This window comes from Protopterus annectens, chromosome 4.part0 (genome assembly GCF_019279795.1).
Source record: "Protopterus annectens isolate FY-2018-M chromosome 4.part0, PAN1.0, whole genome shotgun sequence".
Taxonomy (NCBI): Eukaryota; Metazoa; Chordata; order Ceratodontiformes; family Protopteridae; genus Protopterus; species Protopterus annectens.
The window spans coordinates 1494726039-1494751582 of NC_056733.1; the positions used below are offsets into that span (position 1 = coordinate 1494726039).

Genomic DNA, 25544 nt, shown 5'->3' on the forward strand with positions numbered 1-25544 from the left:
CCTGCATTCACTTACACATTGCTCTCATTCTCCCAATCACTCTCACACACAGTCACTTCCTTATTCATACCTGCATTCACTCACACATCATTCTGACTCCTCTAATCTCTGATACAGTCACTTCCTCAATTATACCTGCATTCACTCACACATCGCTCTCTCTCTTGTGTGGCTATATTCTCAGAACCTCCCAGGTGATCTTAAAAATGAAATTTTAAATTCTCCCTTGGCTAGAAATTTTGTATTTGACCCCTTTGTTGCAGAGGTGATCAAGTAGTGTGATGAAAAGGGCAAGCTGATCCAGGGAATCGCCAAGATTTTTCACCCTTCTTTTTCCAAATTTTCCAACAGATTTTCTGTCTCTTCATCTAGTTTTGGCAAAAAAACAGAACAAGCAGTCTCAAAAAAATACAGGTAAATAGATGTTAAAGAAGTGACAAGAGGGTTGCAAAAACAATAACTACATTTTTAGGGCTTTATGAAAACTATTTATGATTCTTTTGATTGGGGACAGATACGTGTCCATTACAGTATAAATCTATACTAAAAATTTCACATCAGATAATTGGACCTCTTTTCCATGGAAGACAAGTAGCAACTGCTGGTAAACAATATCAGTACAAACAATTACTTTTTAGACAGAAAAACACAGTAAAAAAACACTTTAAAACACTACGACAGACCCACAAGAGTGCAATATACATAATTTCTCCATAGAAATAATATTTTCATTTACTTTACACCACTTTTAAACTGACTAAAAAAGAGCGTTTCCTTTAAAAGTATGCTACAGTCTCAAGACAGTTCATTAAAACACAACACTCCTAGATTTAAAATAGCTTTCCTGAAGAGGAAATTAAGAAAGCATCAATTAAATTAAGGGAACTTATCTGCCCAAAAAGGGAAGGCACAAACTGACTGTAAATCCGGAAAAATTTCAGAAGAGAGTACTGTTCAGCGGCAGTAAGGACTTTGAAGGGCTTCACGTCCAAACTTTCCTTTTAGTCAGCTTAGCTCGAGCTGCCTGATAGGTTGGGTACATGGGGAGGAGCACTGAAGCTTTGCAATCTAGTCATCTGTTACATCCTTGGCAGGATATAACTCATACAGTTAAGGCTACTGCAGCAGTGATCAATATCATCATATATATGATATCAATATAATATCATCAGTGAACATCATTAGCTCATCAGCACTCCTGAAGGGCTGAGTTTTGTCTAGGTAGCATCTAAGCTGCCTATGGACATCCAGAGTATGATGAATTCCTTCTCACTTGTTTTTGGGTTCTAGAGAAAATAAGAGAAGTTTAACAGACTTTCAAAGTAAACAGACTACTTTAGGTGTAAAAGAACGGCTAGTTATCAAATGAACCCTGTCTTTGTGGGAAATGAGATAGGACTGACTCACTATCAGAGCTTGTAACTCAGATATTCATTTAGCAAAAGCCAGGGCAATAAATAAAACAATATTCAAAGCTAAGAACCTCAAATCAGCTGGATGAGTGATTCAAATGAAAAATCAGTTCTCAAGCTCAAAATTCAATTCCAATGGAGGAGACACTTGTTTTCTAGGTGGACAATCATGTAAAACCCTTTTCAAAAACTGCATGACACAGGAAAAGGAAGTATGGAGAGATTCAAGGGCACACAAGCACAAATGGCTGAGAGATGAAGCTTGAAAGGAGAGCACGAACAGCCATGGGACAAAAACTCATAAATATTCAAGAACCAGAGGTAGACGGGCCTTAAAAAGGTCCTGGTCCTTGGAGTGGCACCATCTAGAAAACTTAAACATATATAATTTTCTGGTAGCAAGTTTTTAGCATGCTTCATTACCTGCTGCATTTTCTCAGAATAAAAGGTAACTAAAAGGAATCAATATTTTATTATCTATACAATGAATTGTACAGATTTTAGGTTGTGATGTATCAAATAACCCCAATCTTGTGTGAATAAATCCAGTCTATGGGAAAGCACATGGTAATTGCCCTTGGCCAGTTTCAAAAGAAGGGAGTACCACTGCTGCCTGGGCCAAAAGGGAGTCACCACTGCTATCTTTGGGGAGTCCTTCTAAATCATTAGAAGAATCCTGGATGTCAGTGGAAAGGGTGGAAAAGCATAAAAGAAAATACAGCATAACAGTAGATGTTCGAATAATCACTGATGCAGTACAGTAAGCTATACTGGTTACATCCTGCAGAGGATAAAACAGCTGGCTAGCTCCCAAAGCTTCAAAACACCTTCTACATATTAGTCAGTCCAAGATAGCTGACTGAAAATTAGGTTTGGGTCCATGCACTTCAGAGCTTACAAGCCAACTGAGAGATGGAGGCTAATCCCTGAGATGACATTGCTAGGAAAACAAAAAAATACAAGTCCAAACCCTGGTAAAAAAATAAGACAAAAAAATAATAAGGGGGGATAGAGACAGACAGTGGGTAGGGCGGCCGCGGTGGTGCAGCGATTAGTGTTGCCACCTCACAGCAAGAGGTTCTCCGGTTCAATTCTCGGCTGAGGTGCCTTCTGTGCGGAGTCTGCATGTCCTCCCTGTGGTCGCGTGGGTTTCCTCTGAGTGCTCCGGTTTCCTCCCACATCCCAAAGACATGTTGTAGGTGGATTGGACACTCTAAATTGGCCCTAGTCATGAGTGTGTGCATGTGTGTGCCTTCTGTGTAAGGTTGGGTGCCAGGCTGGCAACTCGGCACCGTAAAACTCCACTGCCAATCATGAGCAGACAGGTGATCCGCTGTGGCGACCCCTAACTGGGAAAAGCCGAAAGAAGAAGAAGAGGAAGAGACGGACGGTGGGTACTGCAGCAGTAATCATTTGAACATCTACTGTTATGGTAAGTTTACTTAAACAACTGTACTATGTTCATCACTGTGATCAGTGCTGCAGAGGCTAAGTTATATGGGTAGATTACCATAACTTAAAAGAAATAGGAGATGGAAGGAGAAGGGTCCAGAAGCCCCTGCAGAATAGTCCTAGCTAAGCCAGACCTAGAGCTGGAGAAGGAATCTATCTTGTAATGCTTTGTAAAAGTAGGTACTGAGGACCAAATTGCTTCTTGTAGAACACTTATAGAATCCAAACCTTTCCAAAAAGCCATAGATGAAGCCAAGGCCCTGGTAGAATGAGCCTTAGCCATCTATTACATCTTTTGATGACTTCTACAGGAGAAGAAAGGTTCAAAAACTAAATCTCTGTGCAAGGGAGAATTCAAAATTTCATTTTTGACATCTTATGGGAGGTTCTGGGAATGCAGACAGGCAAACCTCCTCAAAACAGTCACAGTGGCAACAACCCAGGAGGTAGTATCCACAGAATCATAAACATGTTTTAAGCAATGAGTACTGAAACAAAAGAAACTGAATTGTACAAGGCAGATTTCTCATTACAAGATGAAACAGATGCCAAAACATTATTCGCACTTTTACAACTAGTCAAGATAAATTTCAACATATGAGCCTGACAGTTTAACATTCTAAAAATTAAAGTTACAGAAGCATAAATTTTTCCTCAAACTTGTCAAAAGCTTTCCCATCCTTGTCAGAAGGAGAGGGATTTGATTTAATAAACCGTCTAGCAGCAGATGGAGTCACTAAAGCAATAGCTGCTGGGTCAGGTTTGGGATTTGTGTATAACAACTTGAAAAACTAAGGAACTGTATATAAATTGTCAGCTTTTTTGGAGGGGGGAGCTGAGTGTAAGGGAAATTACCGGCCATGAGAAAAAACATCCTCCAAACCAGACAAAACTGGAGAAATAGCTGAAGGTTCTGGAAATTCCAGTTGTAACAAATCATAATATTTTCTGAGGAAATGAGAAGCCTCACCATTTTCACACTGAAAACATTGATTCAAATTTTAGTCTAGAAATAGTCTCAGAGAAAGACAATCCCTTACTCTCCTCAGAATTGGAATCTGAAACCTGAGGAGAAAAGACTGCATTTGTCCCTTCACATTTCCCCTGTAGATTCAGTCTGTTGAACCTCTTCAGGGAAAGAGGAATCATAGGTTCATAGGTTGGTACTAGGCTATCAGCCCTAGGGCCTATACAAGCCTAGCCATAACAATTCCCTGGCTATTTCTTCCCACATTATTTACTTTCCTGGACCCCTGTCTAGCAGGGCGACTGACGTGATCCCTGGGGTGAATTTCCTTTCTCCCATCCAATCGTCAAGGTTCCTCTTGAAGAGGTCCAAAGAGGCACTCTGCTTGACATGTATGGGCAATCTATTCCAGAGTCTGAGGAGTCTTTGGGTAAGGAACCTATCCCTCCAGCATGTTTTGCTTATTGTGATGACAAGGTTTAGATCCCTGGAGCGTGTAGCTCTGAGGGATTGGGATTTCTTTAAGTGTAGCATGTCCAACAGCTCTGGGTTTGACATGGCCTTGTATGTTAAGCAGAGATCGCCTCTGAGTAGACGATATGCGACAGAATATAGCTGGAGTTTTTTAAGGCGGTCAGCGTAGGGCATCTGCTTTAGGCCTGTGATTCTTTTAGTGAGGTATTTCTGAGGCCTTTCCAGTTGTTGCAGATGTCTTGAGAGGTACATACCAAATGGTGCATTGTATTCTATAATGGGTCTAATGAGGGATGAGTACAGTGGGACAATGACCTCCTTTTTCTGGATGAAAAGCCCTTCGTGATGAGGTGTGCCACATAGAAGGATTTCCTGACTGTTGTGGCGATGTGGTTATCGAAGGTGAGACCACTGTCCACCTGTGTCCCTAAGTCTCTTATCACACTTTCTGTGTTTAGTGTACTGCCACCTATATGGTAATCCATGGATACATGTTTTTCCCAAAGGGATAACAATACATTTCTTGGCATTGAGCTTGAGCCCATGGCTCTGGCACCAAGCATCTGTTTCTGTAAGGCCCTTTTGGAGAGTATCCACATCATTTGGGGATTCAATAATGGCTCCCAGTTTGCAGTCATCTGCAAACTTTGTTAGCCAGAGTCCCTTAGTGTTGACCTGTACTTCAGAGAAGTAGATGCTAAACAAGAGCGGCCCCAGGACTGAACCCTGAGGTACTTCACTTGTCACTTGTCTGGAGCTGGATTTGGAGTCGGCTACTTTTACAGTGTGGGTTCTATCAGTAAGCCATTTAGCAACCCATTGGGTGACATAGGGATTAATGCCCAACTTAGTAAGTTTATCTATGATTCCAGAGTGGGGATGGTGTCAAAGGCCTTGGCAAGGTCTAGATAGGCTGTGTGGACCACCTTACCCTTGTCCATGGCTCTGGAGACTGATTCAAAGAAGTCAATCAGGTTCAGGAGACAAGATCGGCCCTTCACAAACCCAAACTGGGTGGGGTCCAGTGTTTGAAGGTTGACAATGTCTTTGTTTATAAGTTCCATGATAATACGCTCCATGGCCTTGCAGATAAGGCTTGTCAGACTGATGGGATGGTAGTTTCCGGGATCCAAGGTGGATCCCCCCTTGTGGATTGGGATAACTGTAGCTCTGCACCACTCAGTGGGCACGAAACCTGAGGTGAGGCTATGATTAAACATGACACTTAGGTGAGGTGCCAGTTCATATTGTAGTTCATGAAGTACACAGCCCGGGATGTCATCTGGTCCCATGGATGCTGTATTCTTGGCTTTACAGAGTGCGTTTTGTACCTGTGTGGCCGTTATTACTGGAATTTGGCAATGTTCCAGTATTGAGATGGGCCATTTAGGGGGTGAGAGGGGGGTGAAGTTGGCACTGAATCGATCTGCCAGGATATTGGCAATATCCTTCGGATCAGTATATTTAATGCCATTCTGTTTTAGCTCAGAGCAGATCTGAGCATTGCCATTTAGATTCTTGACATAGTTATAGAATGCTTTGTGGTTGTCTTTGGAATCTTTGGCAATTTTATTTTCGTAACTAGCTTTGGAGGATTTTATGAGGCATCTCAGTTTCTTACTGAGGCTAGTAAGGAGTTTTGCATCCTGGGATTTTCCTCTTTTCTGCAAAAGTTTCTTCCTTTTGTTGTAAAGTTTGTTTATGGCAGGGGACCACCAGATTGGCTTCCTTTTTTGGATGAGAGCATTTTGGTTCTATTTGGGATGGCACGATTCATGCATGAGTGGATGTGCTCGTACAGTGCCTTAGTGTAGGATTCAGCAGTTGAACTTTCAGTTCCCGTCTGCATGGGTGTCATGAAGTTTGTCACTTCTGACTTGAGTAGCATGAAGTTGGCTTTGGAGAAGTTTTTATGGTGGTTTCTTTACTGGGGGTGGGGGTGGGATGTGGATGTTAAGGGTGATTAGCTTATGGTCAGACCTGACTAACGAGGGGGTGACCATAGGTATGGAGCATTGATTTCCCATGTTGGTAATGACCAGGTCTAGGATATTGGAGCCCCTGGTGGGACTATGGATTAGTTGATCCAGGGCGTTGGAATTTATGAATTCCAAGAACGCACTTAAAGGTGTTGGGACATGAGTAGTTTTCCCAGTTAATAGCAGGGTAGTTAAAAATCACCCAGTATTAGAGTGTTTGGTTCTATCTTAATATTTTCCAGTATGTTTAGAAAGGTGTAGTGAGAATCTTGGGGTATGGTGGGGGATCTGTAGCAAGCTACAATTTGGATTGCAGTCTTACCTAGTGTTAGTTGCACTTGGAGAATTTCAGACACATTGTGTTGGCCAACTAGCCTGGTTGTGTGAATATCCTTGGTGAATGTTGACACTCCTCCACCTTTAGTGTTTCGGTCCTGGTTTGGTGGCCGAAAAGTGTGGTAAGAGTTGTAGCCTGGTATTGCAGGGGTGCTCTCTGGAGCCTTGAACCAGGTCTCAGTTACTGCACAGATATCGATGTTCTCCATTTTTAGGAGTGCCTCGAGAGAGTCCATTTTGAGGTTTAGACTTCTAGCATTGAGTAGCATTACCTTCAGATTTTGTATGCTTGTACCTGTTACGGTGGTGGTTTTGTCCTTTTGAAGTTTGCCTAAAGGCACTATAGGGGTGGCAAGAGCCTTAGCCAGTAACCTGAATCCCAGGGGCGACAGGTACAGACCATCTCTGGCAAAGCATTGTGGTCTGTCAATCATGTCATCCCAGGCAGACAGATACTGGATCCTCTTTGAATGACACCATAAGCTTAGCCAATTGTTGAAGTCAATCATTTTATCCTTATATTGTGGTATCATTCTGGGCTAAGGCAGGATGCTACTCAGGGCTAGGATCATAGCCTGCCTGGGCCACATGATCCCAGAGCTCTTCCATGTCTCTTTCATGTAGTCCGGAGGTATGTCTCAGTCATTCACTCCAACATGGACAATGACAGAGTCATATTTGTACTTGTTGTGGAGTGACTTGAGTGCATGCGTTATGTGGCGGATCCTGGCACCGACAGGCAGCTGACTGTAATTTTCTCCTATTCAACCTGGTGAGAGGGATATCAGTGTGCGGACTATGAGTCACCTATGACTAAAGTGTTAGGTACATTGTCTTGCCTTAGGGGGCTGTTGCTGGGTGGCACACTGGTGTTGTGAACTATGTGACACATTGGTTGTGACTGGTGTTGTTTTGCGTTTCAGCTTCAGCGGTGTTTGTTGCTTGGGCAGGTTACAGTTAGGGGCCTGTGCTTATGTGGATTTAGTGTTGCTATATGGGGGTGTTGGTGGAAAGCGGGTTTAGAAGGGCTATGTGTTTCTTGAGGTGTAGTGTGGGTGTTAACCTTCTCCTCTTGACTGTTTAGCACAATCTTGGGTGGAGAGGCTTTGCTTCCATTTTGGCTATGTAAGTGCATCTCTTACAGGTTGTAGTGTTGGGTGGTAGCAGGAGGGTTGTCTGTGTACATGAGGCAATTGCTGCATTGCCCCAGTATGCCCAGATTCACCAGGTGGACAGGAGAAATCACCGGAAGCTGACCCTTGGACATGCCTGGTTTGGGGCTTTTTTTCTTTGTAAGTATAGGAGCTGTTTCCTTTAGCAAGGTACTTTGTACTTATAGGCTGTTTAGTACCTACTATTAATTTCTCCTTGTTAACAAGGAGAGTTCAGTGTTTGTATGAGTTTAAGGCTTCCTAGTGCTTTCCAGCATGTATTAGAGAAAGTGCTAGTCACAGGGATGCTTAAAGGTAAGATTGAAAAGAATGCACTCTGCAGTGTGCACTAGAGAAGTTAGATGAAAGTAGGTAACTTGAGTTTTACCTGTTTAAAAGTTAAGGTTTAGTGGAGAGTTACTATTTTTAAAACAGCAAGATGGATTGAAAGGGGTGGTCACTTTGTATTTTGGTACTATGAAATACTGTAGGATGGTAATAAATTTAAATAATTGAAGGGGTGGGGCTCAAAAAATGATGATTTTGTGATTACTCACATAAGCCAGTGAAAGTAGAGAGAAATGAGATATATGGTCAGATTAACATAAGAGGCGGGCAACTAGAAGACAGTGGTATTTAACAAGACAACTTAAATGGGTGGTAGGGCGGGAAAAAATTCTGCTGACTCAGAACAGAGAGCATGGTCTCTTTTGAAGTTTTTAATATGCTGTTAAAACAGAATGCAAGCAAAACACAAGGTAAAGAAAACAAACTACAGTATTCAAAATATAGAAAGGCAATACAGTAATACAAAAAATAAAAGCAAACTAACCTTTCCTTCACAGCAAAGTGTGAGTCTGGATGAGCCTTTAACAGAAATAGCTTTATAAGAGGGGTCAAGGGACCTCACAAGACCTGAGGCAAGCCTAATAAATTATTCTGCTCCAGGGTAACTGATACACAAGAAGTCAAATGTTTAATTTTTAATCTCTTGTTGACAAGAATTTCTGAAGAAACATACACAGGACTGCCGGCAACAACTTCTCCAGGGATGGGAACAACATTCTGGCTAAGCAGGGACATTTATTTCCTGTCCCTTCACCCAACACACAGCAAGAGTGGCTCTCCTTTGCCCACTAAGGATCCCCAACAGCTGCAGAGGGCATGTCTAAGCCTCAGTCTTTGGTGGCTGTAGTGACTACACCAGAGGGAAACAAAAAAAAACATGAGTGGTCTGAGGAACCAGCTTTGGCCATGGCAGTCATCCACCTGTGGCTGTAGCAAAATACTTACATGTTGTGGTGGCAAACGCTGCTTAACAATTTTTTTTTTTTTTGCTGGAAGAAGGTCAAACCAAGAAGATGGTACATTGTGAAAATGATGTTTGATTCCCAGGAAGCTTAGCAGAAACAGTCAGTATCAGGAAATTAGCAAAAAAGTAACTTTTTCCCCCAGGAAAAAAACACAGTAAAAAGCACTTTAAAATAAAATAACTGTTTCTCTGACAAAAAATGTAAATTTTAAATGAATCTTATCAACTTTTTACCACAAAAGTTAAAAATTGCACTCTTGTTTAAAAGTACAACACAGTCATAAGATAATTAACAAAAGCACTTTTTCCTAGCCTAAAAACGCTTTCTTTTTTTTTTCATAAAAAGTAAGTTTTCTGTAAGAAAAAAGTAAAGTGGAAGGTTTTTCCCTGAATGGAACTCATCTGCCCAGCAACAGTTCAGTGTCAGCTGACTGTCAATCTTCAAAAGCTCTCAGAAGAGCACTATTCTTGGTGGCAGGGAAACTCTGAAGGGCTTGGTTCACAAGTTGACAAATGTTTTGGACCTGTGGAAGGTGATCTAAAGTTTTGGAAGTTGGCTAGCTATTATATCATATGCAGCATATAACCCATAGTTTAGGCTACTGCAGAAGTAATCATCATGATGAACATCATTCTCTTCCATGGTAATTTGAAAGCATCTGTCTTGCAGGCGTGTTCTGAAGGTATGGAGCAGAATTTCTCTGTTCTGAGAGAAGACACACAGATCTGCTTGAGCTATTCCTCACAGCTGGAAGACCCCCATGGGTAGTTTCCATTATGGGATGTGTGAAGCCTAAAGAGTCAAATGAGCTGAGTTGCTACTTCCCAATCTATCACAGCAAGTCTGCAAAGGAGGTAAAGTCTGGTATCCCACTGTTTGTTTATATACCACATTACTGTGGTGTTATCTGTGAATATGTGTAGAGGTCAAGAAGGCCAGATATGATTTACGGCTTTCAAAACATTTATTACTGCCATCTTTTGCCTGTCTTTTGTTACGCAGACCTTGCATTTTCACTCCTTTGGCCATAGCTCCTCATGCCAGGTCTGAAGCATCCATTGTGACAGACTGAATGGGAAGTGGAAGATAGAATGGCAGACTTGGATTTGTTGAGAACTGATCTACCCGTCACAGGACCTCCCTGGTGCAACCTAGAATTGGGATCTGATGAGATAGGGTGCAGATCCTGAGTCCAGATGGACCTGAGGTACCAGTGAATCTTTTCTGTGAAGTGGCATGGCAGGAAAATTATAAGAGTCAGAGAAGCCACATACCACCATGGTAGAAACATGAGAAATGTTAAGTGGAAAACTCAAAAAGAACTTCTGAAATATCTTTACTTTGTCTGGAGGAAGAAATGCTTTTTCAAGGGCACAATCTCACAGACATTTCAGGAAACTCAACTTTGAACAGGGATGAGAGAAGATTTCTGCAAGTTCACTCGAAAAAATCCAGGCAGAACAAACTTCAGAACACTCTACAAAGACTCCTGGACAACTAGAAGAAAAGAGTCTGCAAATAGGGAACCACAAAAATTTCCCAAAACAAAAAAAAGGAAATAATATGGAAAAATTGGCCTTTGAACTTTTCCTTTTTAAATTTAGCAAAAAATTAAAAGGAAAAAGGCCAGATATTTTTGTTTTTTAAATAGCCCTAACAAATTAAAGTGACACTTAGTTTCCCTAAAAGCAATTTTTCAAACTCTTTAATGTTATCCTGAATATCCTGCGAAATGCAGGATTAATAACACGCCGCCAAGAGAACCAAAAGGGTTCATAAATTTTGCTGTCTTTCTTGCAAAATTTTAGTAATATAATCAGAAGAAAGCGTTACCATTAGGTGCTGCATTCATTATGGAATCTGCCCGATGAGGATTAAATAAGGTGTCGGTATCACGAATCCTACCAGCTGAGTGTGAACCCATCATTGCCGAAGAACCCGGCACATCCACAGGAGCATTCGCTCTCACCATATCCTCGGCGTTCGATAACACTACAGGAAGCCCACCTGTAACGTCCTTCATAACCTTCGGTCTCACTGCAACATCAGCGGCCGTTACCGCTGAAGTATTAGTTCTCACCCTGTCCTCAGCGGTTGGAAAAACTGCAGGAAGCCCACTTATAACATCCATTGGTCTAGCAGTAACATCAGCTATCGTTGTTACTGCCTTAGCGGGAAACAAAATACTAGTCCCTCCAGCGAAACTATCAGCAGCTGAAGAGAAACTAGCAATAGTGTCATTAACAGTTCTTACATTGTCACCTTCCGTATTGAATCCATTAACCGAAGGAGAAAAATTCTCTCTGAAAACTCTGGGTGTGTTAAGCAGTGAACTGGTATCCATGTAAAGTATCAAAAACCACGTAAAGAAGAAAAGGCAACAGCCTAGAAAACAACAGCCAGTTCACAAGCAGAATTTAATACAGCTTAGCGCCTCGGCATAGTAGCCTTCAATGAGCATAAATTACAAGCACACACCCACCACAATATATATCACAATTAATTAAATAATTACATACATCATTAATCAATTAAACTAAATAACATTTAAAGAAAGAAAACATACAATAAAAAACTGAAAATATTACAATATAAAATTTATAATAAACTTTTCCAATTTACTTCTAAATTCAAACCATTCGGTGACATAGAAGATATAAATAGTTTCCTTAAACAACAAAATATTTTTAATTAATCTATCATCACCTTTTTTAATAAAGACACTTTCTAAAACACTTTCTAAAACACTACTAAAACACTTTCTAAAACTAGGATATTGGAGCCCCTGGTGGGACTATGGATTAGTTGATCCAGGGCGTTGGAATTTATGAATTCCAAGAACAGTTGCGCAAAGGTGTTGGGACATGAGTAGTTTTCCCAGTTAATGGCAGGGTAGTTAAAATCACCCAGTATTAGAGTGTTTGGTTCTATCTTAATATTTTCCAGTATGTTTAGAAAGGTGTAGTGAGAATCTTGGGGTATGGTGGGGGATCTGTAGCAAGCTACAATTTGGATTGCAGTCTTACCTAGTGTTAGTTGCACTTGGAGAATTTCAGACACATTGTGTTGGCCAACTAGCCTGGTTGTGTGAATATCCTTGGTGAATGTTGACACTCCTCCACCTTTAGTGTTTCGGTCCTGGTTTGGTGGCCGAAAAGTGTGGTAAGAGTTGTAGCCTGGTATTGCAGGGGTGCTCTCTGGAGCCTTGAACCAGGTCTCAGTTACTGCACAGATATCGATGTTCTCCATTTTTAGGAGTGCCTCGAGAGAGTCCATTTTGAGGTTTAGACTTCTAGTATTGAGTAGCATTACCTTCAGATTTTGTATGCTTGTACCTGTTACGGTGGTGGTTTTGTCCTTTGAAGTTTGCCTAAAGGCACTATAGGGGTGGCAAGAGCCTTAGCCAGTAACCTGAATCCCAGGGGCGACAGGTACAGACCATCTCTGGCAAAGCATTGTGGTCTGTCAATCATGTCATCCCAGGCAGACAGATACTGGATCCTCTTTGAATGACACCATAAGCTTAGCCAATTGTTGAAGTCAATCATTTTATCCTTATATTGTGGTATCATTCTGGGCGAAGGCAGGATGCTACTCAGGGCTAGGATCATACCTGCCTGGGCCACATGATCCGAGAGCTCTTCCATGTCTCTTTTCATGTAGTCCAGGGAGGTATGTCTCAAGTCATTCACTCCAACATGGACAATGACAGAGTCATATTTGTACTTGTTGTGGAGTGACTTGAGTGCATGCGTTATGTGGCGGATCCTGGCACCCGACAGGCAGCTGACTGTAATTTTCTCCTTATTCAACCTGGTGAGAGGGATATCAGTGTGCCGGACTATAGAGTCACCTATGACTAAAGTGTTAGGTACATTGTCTTGCCTTAGGGGCTGTTGCTGGGTGGCACACTGGTGTTGTGAACTATGTGACACATTGGTTGTGACTGGTGTTTGTTTGCGTTTCAGCTTCAGAGGTCTTTGTTGCTTGGGCAGGTTACAGTTAAGGGCCTCTGCATATGTGGATTTAGTGTTGCTATATGTGGGTGTTGGTGGTGCGGGTTTAGAAGGGCTATGTGTTTCTTGAGGTGTAGTGTGGGTGTTAACCTTCTCCTCTTGACTGTTTAGCACAATCTTGGGTGGAGAGAGCTTTGCTTCCATTTTGGCTATGTAAGTGCATCTCTCACAGGTTGTAGTGTTGGGTGGTAGGAGGAGAGGGTTGTCTGTGTACATGAGGCAATTGCTGCATTGCCCCAGTATGCCCAGATTCACCAGGTGGACAGGAGAAATCACCGGAAGCTGACCCTTGGACATGCCTGGTTTGGGGCTTTTTTTTCTTTGTAAAGTATAGGAGCTGTTTCCTTAGCAAGGTACTTTGCAATTATAGGCTGTTTAGTGCCTACTATTAATTTCTCCTTGTTAACAAGGAGAGTTCAGTGTTTGTATGAGTTTAAGGCTTCCTAGTGCTTTCCAGCATGTATTAGAGAAAGTGCTAGTCACAGGGATGCTTAAAGGTAAGATTGAAAATAATGCACTCTGCAGTGTGCACTAGAGAAGTTAGATGTGAAAGTAGGTAACTTGAGTTTTACCTGTTTAAAAAGTTAAGGTTTAGTGGAGAGTTACTATTTTTAAAACAGCAAGATGGATTGAAAGGGGTGGTCACTTTTGTATTTTGGTACTATGAAATACTGTAGGATGGCCAATAAATTTAAATAATTGGAGGGGTGGGGCTTCAAAAATGATGATTTTGTGATTACTCACATAAGCCAGTGAAAGTAGAGAGAAATGAGATATATGGTCAGATTAACATAAGAGGCGGGCAACTAGAAAGACAGTGGTATTTAACAAGACAACTTAAATGGGTGGTAGGGCGGGAAAAAAATCTGCCTGACTCAGAACAGAGAGAGCTGTTGTCTCTTTTGAAGTTTTAATATGCTGTTAAAACAGAATGCAAGCAAAACACAAGGTAAAGAAAACAAACTACAGTATTCAAAATACAGAAAGGCAATACAGTAATACAAAAAATAAAAGCAAACTAACCTTTCCTTCACAGCAAAGTGTAGCAGAGTCTGGATGAGCCTTTAACAGAAATAGCTTTATAAGAGGGGTCAAGGGTCCTCACAAGACCTGAGGCAAGCCTAATAAATTATTCTGCTCCAGGGTAACTGATACACAAGAAGTCAAATGTTTAATTTTTAATCTCTTGTTGACAAGAATTTCTGAAGAAACAGACACAGGACTGCCGGCAACAACTTCTCCAGGGATGGGAACAACATTCTGGCTAAGCAGGGACATTTATTTCCTGTCCCTTCACCCAACACAGCAAGAGTGGCTCTCCTTTGCCCACTAAGGATCCCCAACAGCTGCAGAGGGCATGTCTAAGCCTCAGTCTATGGTGGCTGTAGTGACTACACCAGAGGGAAACAAAAAAAACATGAGTGGTCTGAGGAACCAGCTTTGGCCACGGCAGTCATCCACCTGTGGCTGTAGCAAAATACTTACCTGTTGTGGTGGCAAACGCTGCTTAACAATTTTTTTTTTTTTGCTGGAAGAAGGTCAAACCAAGAAGATGGTACATTGTGAAAATTATGTTTGATTCCCAGGAAACTTAGCAGAAACAGTCAGTATCAGGAAAGTATAAAAAAAGTAACTTTTTTCCCCAGGAAAAAACACAGTAAAAAGCACTTTAAAATAAAATAACTGTTTCTCTGACAAAAAATGTAAATTTTAAATCAATCTTATCAACTTTTTACCACAAAAGTTAAAAATTGCACTCTTGTTTAAAAGTACAACACAGTCATAAGATAATTAACAAAAGCACTTTTTCCTAGCCTAAAAACGCTTTCTTTTTTTTTTCATAAAAAGTAAGTTTTCTGTAAGAAAAAAGTAAAGTGGAAGGTTTTTCCCTGAATGGAACTCATCTGCCCAGCAACAGTTCAGTGTCAGCTGAATGTCGATCTTCAAAAGCTCTCAGAAGAGCACTATTCTTGGTGGCAGGGAAACTCTGAAGGGCTTGGTTCACAAGTTGACAAATGTTTTGGACCTGTGGAAGGTGATCTAAAGTTTTGGAAGTTGGCTAGCTATTATATCATATGCAGCATATAACCCATAGTTTAGGCTACTGCAGAAGTAATCATCATGATGAACATCATTCTCTTCCATGGTAATCTGAAAGCATCTGTCTTGCAGGCGTGTTCTGAAGGTATGGAGCAGAATTTCTCTGTTCTGAGAGGAGACACACAGATCTGCTTGAGCTATTCCTCACAGCTGGAAGACCCCCATGGGTAGTTTCCATTATGGGATGCGTGAAGCCTAAAGAGTCAAATGAGCTGAGTTGCTACTTCCCAAACTATCACAGCAAGTCTGCAAAGGAGGTAAAGTCTGGTATCCCACTGTTTGTTTATATACCACATTACTGTGGTGTTATCTATGAATATTTGTAGAGGTCAAGAAGGCCAGATATGATTTACGGCTTTCAAAACATTTATTACTGCCATCTTTTGCCTGTCTTTTTTGTTACGCAGACCTTGCATTTTCACTCCTTTGGCCATAGCTCCTCATGCCAGGTCTGAAGCATCCATTGTGACAGACTGAATGGGAAGTGGAAGATTGAATGGGAGACTTGGATTTGTTGAGAACTGATCTACTCGTCACAGGACCTCCCTCTGTGCAAACTCCAGAATTGGGATCTGATGAGATAAAGGGTGCAGATCCTGAGTCCAGATGGACCTGAGGTACCAGTGAATTCTTTTCTTGTGAAGTATGGCAGGAAAATTATAAGAGTCGTAGAAGCCACATACCCCAGAAACATGAGAAATGTTAAGTGGAAAAACTCAAAAAGAACTTCTGAAATATCTTTACTTTGTCTGGAGGAAGAAATGCTTTTTCAAGGGCACAATCTCACAGACATTTCAGGAAACTCAACTTTGAACAGGGATGAGAGAAGATTTCTGTAAGTTCACTCGAAAATCCAGGCAGAACAAAACTTCAGAACACTTGCTAAAGACTCCTGACAACTAGAAGAAAAGAGTCTGCAAATAGGAGACACATCCCAACATGGAAATATATGAATGCCTTGAACTCTATAATTAGCAATTATAGGAGGCAGATATTTTTTTGTAAATACCCAAAGACCAGGAGATAGTCTAAAGTATAAGACAGAGAACTAATAATGTTGGCCAGAAACAGAAAATTTTAAGAAACATATGAAATGTTTGCCCATGGGAATGTGGTGAGGATATTACACATTATTTGTGCTGGCATGACTGACTGAAGTTTTATAAATAATTATAAATAATTGTAAATTACCCTGTTACATATGCCAGCATAACTAGCTATAATTTTGTAAATAAGTTTATGTCTTCTGATTATCACTCTGACTTATGCAAGATGTTTGAATGTCAAACAGTGTTCTTCTGGCTGACCAACTGTACATGTTCTTTGTGAACAGAATTCTAAATATATGTTGCGCAAGGGTCAGCTGACCTAGATGTGATGTCATTCTGTGTTACAGCTGACAGAATAGAATCTTCACTGCAGCTGTTTGTTAACTTTTCAAAGTCTGATATGAGAGTAGAATTATCATGGCAGTTTCCTGTTAATTTTGAAAAAGATCTACTATAAAAAGTAGGTTCTGAGTCGGTTGTTCAGCTATTGTTCAGCAGTTGTTTTCCAGAGCTGTTCAGCAGTTGTAGTCCAGTTGTTTCCAGGAGAGTAGTTGTTCAGTCGCTGAGGACAGACAACAGCCTGAAGTGTGGATATAATTTCTCATCTTACTTTGCAGAAGTAAGAGTATAATCTTGCTAAAGCATTTAGATTAGACAGAGAGTCAAGGAGCTAGACAGAGGCTTTCTAAAATCAATGTGAGATCTATCCTACAGTATTATTTTCATATTTCCTGTGTATGAAACTCTGATGTTTACTGGAATCAGTTATTCAGTATTTACATCTTTTAAATCCTTTAATTATTAAATGTTTTACTTTCTCTCATTGTAGCTGTTATTTAGTTAATATTTTAATAACTTGAGAGTGTTTATGCTTACTATGATAACACCGGGGCCACTTCGAAAAGCCTTACTGCTTGGGATACATGGTACCATTTGTTTCAATATCTATTTTACCCAATATAATATAACACCCCTTTTGACGGGTACTGTGGATTCTGACTGCTGGCTGCTATTACCTTGTAATCTGGGCAAAGAAATAAAGCAGATAGATTTGTGCCAGTCTTTCCCAAGATTGCATGTATGTGTGAATATCAGACATTTACGACTGTCTGTGTCAAGATACCTAGAACTGGGACACAGTGTTCTGCAGTGGTTAGTGTGAAGACTTATTTGGGGACCTGGAGTGAAGCATATAGTCCAGTTACAGGTTTTGGAACCTGTTCCCAGTGTACTCTTAGGTGAAATTGTGGATTTCTATTCCTGCTTTTAGTGACACTCCCTAACAGGAGACAATGGTGAGAATTGAGACTCCTTAGTTACTGACCTGGGGTAAAGACAGTCTGTCACAAACATGATGGTAGGCATATTTTAAGTCTAGCTTAGTAAAAGGGAAACAGGTAACAGGGCCCGAAGGGATATCATTTTGAACTCTGGGACCTTGACAGAAAGACTGAGAAAAGAAAGGTCTAGCACAGGCCTACAAGTTCCTTCTTTCTTTCTTTTGCACCAGAAAAATCAATGAATAAAACCCTTTAATCATCATACAAACAGGCACTGGTTGTATGACTCCCTGAAATAATATTTGTTCCAGAACTGGAGGAAAAATCACATTTAGTTTACAGAGCAAGGTGGAATCCACTGGAATGGAGGGAGGGACTCTCATTGCCAAGTGTACCCCCGCTGAATGACATTTAGAACCCATTTGTCTGAAATAATCTGGTGCCACAAAAAGGATATAGATCTGCAGGAGAGAGAAAGAGATTGCTACAGTTTGTGTGTTTTGGGGGAGGGGGATGAACAGGCAAACAGTCATTCTGACTTTTTGGACTATCCCTGATTTGAAGAGACTTTCTGTTTCATTTTGAAGCCTCCTTGCCACTGTGTTTTTACATACATGCTTGTTGGCACCTTACTGCTTGAACTGCTTTTTGAAAAAGAGATGAGGTGGAAGGATTTTTTCATTTGCTTTAACATTGGAAGGTTGGAAGACTTTGGTCACCCCTTTGAATTAACCTTCCATCTCACCAAACCAAGTCTTATGCACCTCAGCTGCAAAAGGATCTAAGAGAACTTCATTGCCCGGGAAAATTTAAAATTTCAGTTTTAACATCTTCAGGAAGATTTTGAGAATATAACGAAGCATATCGTCTCATGACTGACCCAGAAGCAACAGCCTGGGAGACAGTATCTGTAGCATCATAAGAACATTTAACAGTTATGTCTAATTCCATGGGAAGGAGATACAAAAGAGGCATTCAATTAATTTTTCATCTCAGAAAAGGGAAGATGAATTAACAGTTGACTTTTTCGTGTTCTCCAAAGATAGAAGTAAACACTTTTACATGACCCTACCAGTTTAAAATTCTGAATGTTAAACTGGCAGAAGAAGTAGCTGAAACTTCCTTCCCAAATTTGTCAAAAGCTTTCCGATTGTTGTCCAAGGAATTCTTCTAGCAAAATCAATTTTTGATCAGGAAAATGACAGCAGGATCTGTTTTAGGGTTAGAAACCAGTATTTCTGAGCCTGAGGAACCTTGTATAACGTATCAGGCTTCTTGGGGGCAGGAAGATGACTCTCAGGTAAACAAAAGATTGTCAGGAAAACATTCTTTAAGACAGATAAAACAAGAGGAACATTTGCAGGTTGTAGAATATCCAAGTGCAACAAATCATAACACATTTGCTGGGCAACAGGAATTTTATTCTGATACCACTAGAAAAACTCTGTGGTGCTGCGGTAGCGTTGTCGCCTCACACTTAGATGTTGCCCGTTCGATTCTCAGTTAGAGCGTCTTCTGTGTGGCGACATGCGTGAATGGGCGTTCCTTCATTGAAGGCTGTGCGTTAGGCCCGGCAAGCCAGCACGTAAAAATCTACTGCCAATCATTAGCGAACCGGAGTTCCGCTGTGGCGACCCCTAACCGGGAAAGCTGAAAGACACAACAACAACAACCACCACTAAAAAAACTCTTTCATTTTAGACAAAGTTTGAAAAAAGAACATTTTATGAAGGGAAATCTGAAACATCACTTTCCTCAGAATCAGAATTTTCAGGTTGAAAAGAAGAACTTGAAGCACAATATTCTCCCTCCAATCCCTGATATTCTTTTTTTCTTTTCTTTCTGAAGAGGATACATAAAGAAAAAGCAGAAGCATAAATCAATTCCCTAGCAAATCCCAGCAAACTTTTCCTGTCCATTAAAACAGAAACTGGAGAAACCAAGATTTTTTCTTTTTTTCTTTTCCTGGGAAATTCTCTGGACAAGCACCAACTCAAAGGAGGCACACTATCCTGGAGCTTAGGTTCTCTTTCAAGATATTATGGTAGACCTTCACCAGCTCCTTCAACCAAGACTAACAAGAGTTGTTTCCCTTGCCCATTCAGGGCTCTCTTACAGCCACAGAGGACGTGTTTACCCCTTGTCCTCAGTGGATGCAGGCGTCACACCAGAGGGATTGGGGGAAAACTATGAGTGGTCTAAGGTGCCAAATCACACCACAGCAGAGTCACCCATCACTGGCTGAGGTAAAACAAGAACTAGCTTACCACCCACAGACTCTCTGACAACTCTCTTTTTGTTGCAGATGAGGGAAATAAAAAACAAGGAGTCTGGTAACTGCTCCATAGGCCTAGTCATGAAGGAACCTCAAAGGTGGACAGCGAAGCAAGATAGAGAGGTTTCACAGTGCCAGTCAAAAAGATAATTTTGAGGAAAAAACACACTGATAATTCCCAAAAGCACCAATCCCTACCCCTAACACATACGTACTATAAAAATGCATAAGTTAAAAAAAAAAAGATTTCACACAAAACATTACTATAAGGATTCACTATGGTAAAAAATACTCAAACAACAATGACAATCTGTACAAAATAAGGTTCCTAACCTATACAATAATTAATTCACAGGAAAAAAATACACTACATTTCTTCAGAAAAAAAAGTATTGGAAGGATTTTCCTTAGCAAGGGACTTATCTGCCCAACCTTGAAGGATCGCTAAGCTACTGTTAGATCCAAGAAACCAGCAGAAAGGGAGTAATTTGTCGGCAAGAAAGCTCTACAGGTTTTGGCACTCTAATTGTGTTTTATGTGGAGCTCTGCCCAAGTTCATGGCTCTTACAGAAAGCGGAAGGCACCCTCAAATTTTGAAAAGCTGGCTAAGTTGGTCATATCCATGGCAGGATATAACCCAAATAGCTTAGGCCACTGCAGCAGTGATCTATTATTGAACATTATGAGACTGCAGGCAGTACTGGGTTTTCATAAATGTAAGCCAAGATGTTACCTGCAAATATGAGTTAATAAGTACTCTAAAACAGTATGGTTGTTTTTTTCAGGTGTTCTTCAGTATAATACACAGTACTTTTAGTGGGTTACTCTTCCTCTTAACACTAATGCTGAACACTTACCCTGAATAAGTCAAAGTATAATGCACATAAAACAAGAGGTTACACAAATCTGCAGCCCAAAAAAATAAATGGCAGTTCAGTGACATTAGTGCAGAACAGCTGTATTGATCCCTTTGTTATCTCCTTTTTCCTAGCCGAATGACCCCAGGTTGACTTGTGAACTTGCCATTCCTAACTCTTAGCAGGATGTGTGGCTTCCTACTTAACCTCAGTCATTACTGTAATTCATTAAGGCAACTAAACAATAATAATACAATGATAATAAAATTAAATCAGCTCAGGTTTGTATATAAACTGCTACACACCTCACTATGCCCATCAATATACTTTCTATCAGACTCTGTAATTCACCTACATCTTAAGTCTTCAAGGGCTAATCTTTTTGTTAGATTCTTTTTGGCTGCCTGCTGCTGACCATTTTCTGCCACTTGCTCTGCTCCTTATTCACCACATTTAACAGACTCATCTTACCCCTCCCTTGGCTCTACCCGAACCATCCTCAGGGCTGGTGAAGTGATCAAGGCTCCTGTGCAGTGTTATATTGCTGACAGGAAGTGTTCTTTTTTTTTTTGTTATCTCCTAGTCTTTCTCCCTCCCTCCTTCAGTAGAAAACTGTTGAGCATCTGGGGGCAAACGTGCAATGGGGATGTGTTGGCATATTGTCCTAACTCTGTGGCAACTCAGTGTCCCTTGCATATTCTTCCTTATGACCATGCCCCCCAAGAAGTCCACCAGGGTTGACTAAAGGTGCAGAATTTCCCCTCTTTAGATGGGTATACCCATCCTTCCCTGCCAGTTCCTCAGTTGCCCGAGCCACTAATTGAACCCAGTGCTGGCTTTAAAGGCTAATTTGATTGCTGTGACCTGAAACCATAATAAATACCAAGATACCATCTTCACTGCTGCAGCTAATAAATGGCGCAGCCATCATGTAAAATGTTAAATTACTTTAAAGCAGCGATACATTTTCTGTCCTAAAGCATGGTTTATCACTGCTGATTCAAATGTGGTATCACTTAGTTACAAAAGCTGGACCTGTTAAAGTGATACCCTGATCCTATGTGCAAAAATGGGAAAAGAGTTGTGGATGGATGGATGAATGGATGGATATGTCTCATTTATGATCACACATCTGGGGTGTAGTTACTGTTTTACTTTTTTGCACTGCAAAATTACTTTGTACACTTTACTTTCAGTTTGTCACATATTATGGGGCTTCCCCTTGCTTCCACTGTAATTAGACCGGACTTGTTTGGACATTCTGCTTACCAAAACAAACAGAATTACTTTGAGTTCCATCTTAGTTCCCAGCATCTGCCCTAATGGCGTACTTTTCTAAATCCCAACTGGATGGGTTTCCAGTCAAGCAAATAACTTCCATATGCAGTGTTGGCTTACATGGCTGGCAGTAAAAGGAAGACCTCTTTCAACTGGACCTATGTGGACTGCGTTGGTATATTAATAGGGGATCACCAAAATGTTAGCAAAGGTTTTCCTTCTCCAGTTTTGAAGTACCTTCTTTGAAGACAGTATGTACTTAATTCAGATAACAAATTTCAATTACCTTGAAAGTTACCTAGAGACCCCGTCCTCCAAACACACATACACCTGCTTGTCACTGCACCATATTGTAATTCCTGGTCTCATCCATATAGTTACTGTGTGGTTACATTACCTGGACTCCTCCTCCTCACACAACTCGTAATGTTCAAGATACACAATTTGAATGTCAGTAATGCACACATTGTTCCACTGTATAAACAGACTGAAACTACTGGTCACCAATTAAAATGACAATTTTTGAACACAAATTTCTTTCCCTGCCATGTAGTTGTTTCAACAAAAAAAAATGTATAACCAACAAGGATAAATGTTTCATCTTGCAAAATAATTTTTATTCTGTCTTTAAAGCCACACTATTACCCTTATAACAACAAACATACGCACATACATACCTGAGTACTTGAAGGTCCAACAGCACGTCGGGGAACTTTAATATCGAATCCTCCTTTTGGATCTTTCTCTCCTCTAAGGCAGGGGTCATTTGGTGGTTCTCGACTACCCTCCCAGTCACAAACCGTTTTCCTAATTGCCTGCAATACACTGTGAAAAAAGATAAATCAATTAATAAATCAAGTTTGACTCAGTAACTGTGATATTACAAGAGTAAGGTAATTCAGAATACATGTACTTTTTAGTCTTTAAATAACAGATGATTCTACCAGGAGACACAGTGTCCTTGGCTCAGAATCTGTTGTGGATGTGAGAGTGGGATTCTGGACTGGGCTGCATTATGGTGGTTATATACATGTACATGATAGAAGAAAGAGCAAAATCAGGATAAATGAGAGTTCCATATGACAAGATGAAAGCTATGATACAATTATTTTCAGACAAAGAAGCTTAACTTGATTAGAAATAACAGACTGACTGAGAAGATTCAGAGGTCTCCTAAGATCATAAGGAGTAAGCAAGGCTACAAATGAGCAGAAAGACTGGGAACATTTATCTAGAAAAAATAAAGGGATACAATATTTGTACATCATATTGCTATCACAGTATAGAAAGGGAGAAGGAATTGTATGAGCCAATAAAGGTAAAAAACAGAGAGTAAATGTTAACCACTTCCAAAGGAACAGCCTTTCAATATAGAATATGGCAGTGCAAAAAAAAAAAAAACTAAAAATACAATGTGCCACCCTTTTAAAGTAGAACGTGAAGTACAAAACAAAACAAAAAAAATCACTAAAGTTTAGCACTGCAAGAAATATAAAAAAATATTAGCTGAGCAACACATATATGACAGATAATTACACGCTCAAATGGGTAGATAGACAGGGGCTCATTTCCTGTTGGCTGCTTCTCATCCCTGTAGCTATGAAGTTGTCTTTAAATAAAGTTACTTAATTGTGCCTTCATAGACAATACATGCAGAAAACTTCAAATACATTGTTGACTCATCCCAGTAAGAAATTCAGGGGTCCAAATAGAGAGATGTTAAAATCAGCAAGCAAAGGAGAGTAGTATTCCTGGAACTGAGTTCATCCTCAAGTGTTGGTCAGTACCTTCATGAGGTGGTTTTGCTTTATACAAAATCTCACCAAGGCGACACTGATATATAAGCTATGTTTTATGCAGCATGTACCATGGACAGAAGTAGATTAAAAAATAAAAAAGATAGCTGGGGGCACAAGTCCCAGGATAAAAACAGGTGCCCAAACCTGGTAGGTGCACTGGTGTCAGGACTGGAAAAAAATGACAGTCCTGAATACTCAAGACATGGAAACATTTCTACAATGGTGTCAGGCTGGGCATGGGGGAGGATGACCCCCCTGTTGCAGAAGGAACTAGTAGTCCACAAAAATCACAAAAACTGATAGGGCAAAGAAGAGCCATAAATATGACAAAGTGGACTACTGACAATAAGAAAAATATTATGTATTGATACTAGTATGCAGGAAGCCCAGAATGTCTGATCAAAAGTTATACACAAACATTAAGAGAGAAATGAAAGGAAAGAAAAATACTTGCACAAAAAACTGTCAAAAGCTTCAAGTGCAAATTCATTAATACAACACATTCATGAAAAACATTATACAGACCAAGCAACCTTGGTCCGTTTGGAAAACATTAGCGATCGAGGAAGTAAGAAAACATAAAAGAACAACATTTAGAGATTTTTAAAAGGTATAAAAATATGGACACAGGAAAGAAAGAGAGATCTGATACGGTGCAATATGTATGCAAAGGAGAAAGCCAAAGTGATCAATACAAAAAAGCAGCCCCAAAGATATTCAAAGAGAAATACAGGCATAAGCACAAATATATGGAAAATTTCACAATACAAAAAATAAGATCACAAAAGGGGAACACTGAAGAGAACAGAAGATTAGTAAAGAGGAAGTTAAAAAAATAGAAGCAGAAGTTATGGAACACCTGCAAAGTGAAGAATTTAATGTAGAAAGTGTAACACAGGTTAAATCACAGCATGAAGGAACAGTGAGTCCCTAAGTAAGGAGAAACAGGAGGAGCAGGAAACATCTGAAGAAGAAATATGGACATGGGAAATAAAAAGTAATTTAATATGGTGCAATCTTTATGCAAAGGAGAAAGCAAAATTAATTAATACAAAAAGAGCAGTACCAAAGATATTTGAAGAGAAATACAGGAAAAAGCATCCTGATATGAAAACGTTTACAATACAAAAAATATCAAAAAATATAAAAAATAAAAAAAAACAAAGGGGAAAAGTAGAAAGGAGGATTAGTAATGGAGAAGATAAAGAACTAGAACCTGAGGTTTTGGATTACCTGTCGAAGTAAAGGATTTAGTGTAGAAATTCTAATTCTGATTACACCATAGCAGGACAGAATAATGCATCCCCAAATTAAGAAGAAACTAGTGGAGCAGAAAACATCTGATCTCTTGTCATATGAAGATACTTTCGAGCCTTCAGCAGGAAACCAGTATAAAAATTCAGTTGGAGTTGCACAGCAAGGGAAGGAACAGGAAACTGGCAACTCTGACGCAGTCAAAGTTGTGGAGTGATAGGTCAATGAGTTCCCATATGAAAGAGTAACGGATGGCACAGGATGAAACTGAAGAGAATGTGGCACAGGAAGATGCTCTGGAACTTTCTACAGAATATCAGCAGGAAAAGGAGAACAATGAATGTGCCCTCAGTTTAGAAGAAAATAATCTAAGGGAAGATTTGCTTGCTTTAACCGAGATGGATGGACATATTAAGATTAATGAAAGAAACAGATTACAGAAAGTTAATAAGACCCAAATGTTAGAAGCTTGATAAAACAAATGAATACAGTAATCAGGACTGTTCATATAAACTCATGCAATATAACAGAAGCAAACAGGATATATTACTG

The 25544-nt window shown here is 40.1% G+C and overlaps 1 protein-coding gene across 2 annotated transcripts in view; it reads right to left on the reverse strand.

Annotated features, from left to right (window-relative positions):
- The window catches only part of CYFIP2 (cytoplasmic FMR1 interacting protein 2), a 2832302-nt gene that overhangs the window by 1356611 nt on the left and 1450147 nt on the right, over positions 1-25544 (reverse strand). For both annotated transcript variants that reach the window (XM_044069335.1, XM_044069334.1), the window contains exon 15: positions 22617-22764. In XM_044069335.1, coding sequence (XP_043925270.1) covers positions 22617-22764 — 148 coding nt within the window. The remainder of the gene's footprint in view (positions 1-22616; positions 22765-25544) is intronic.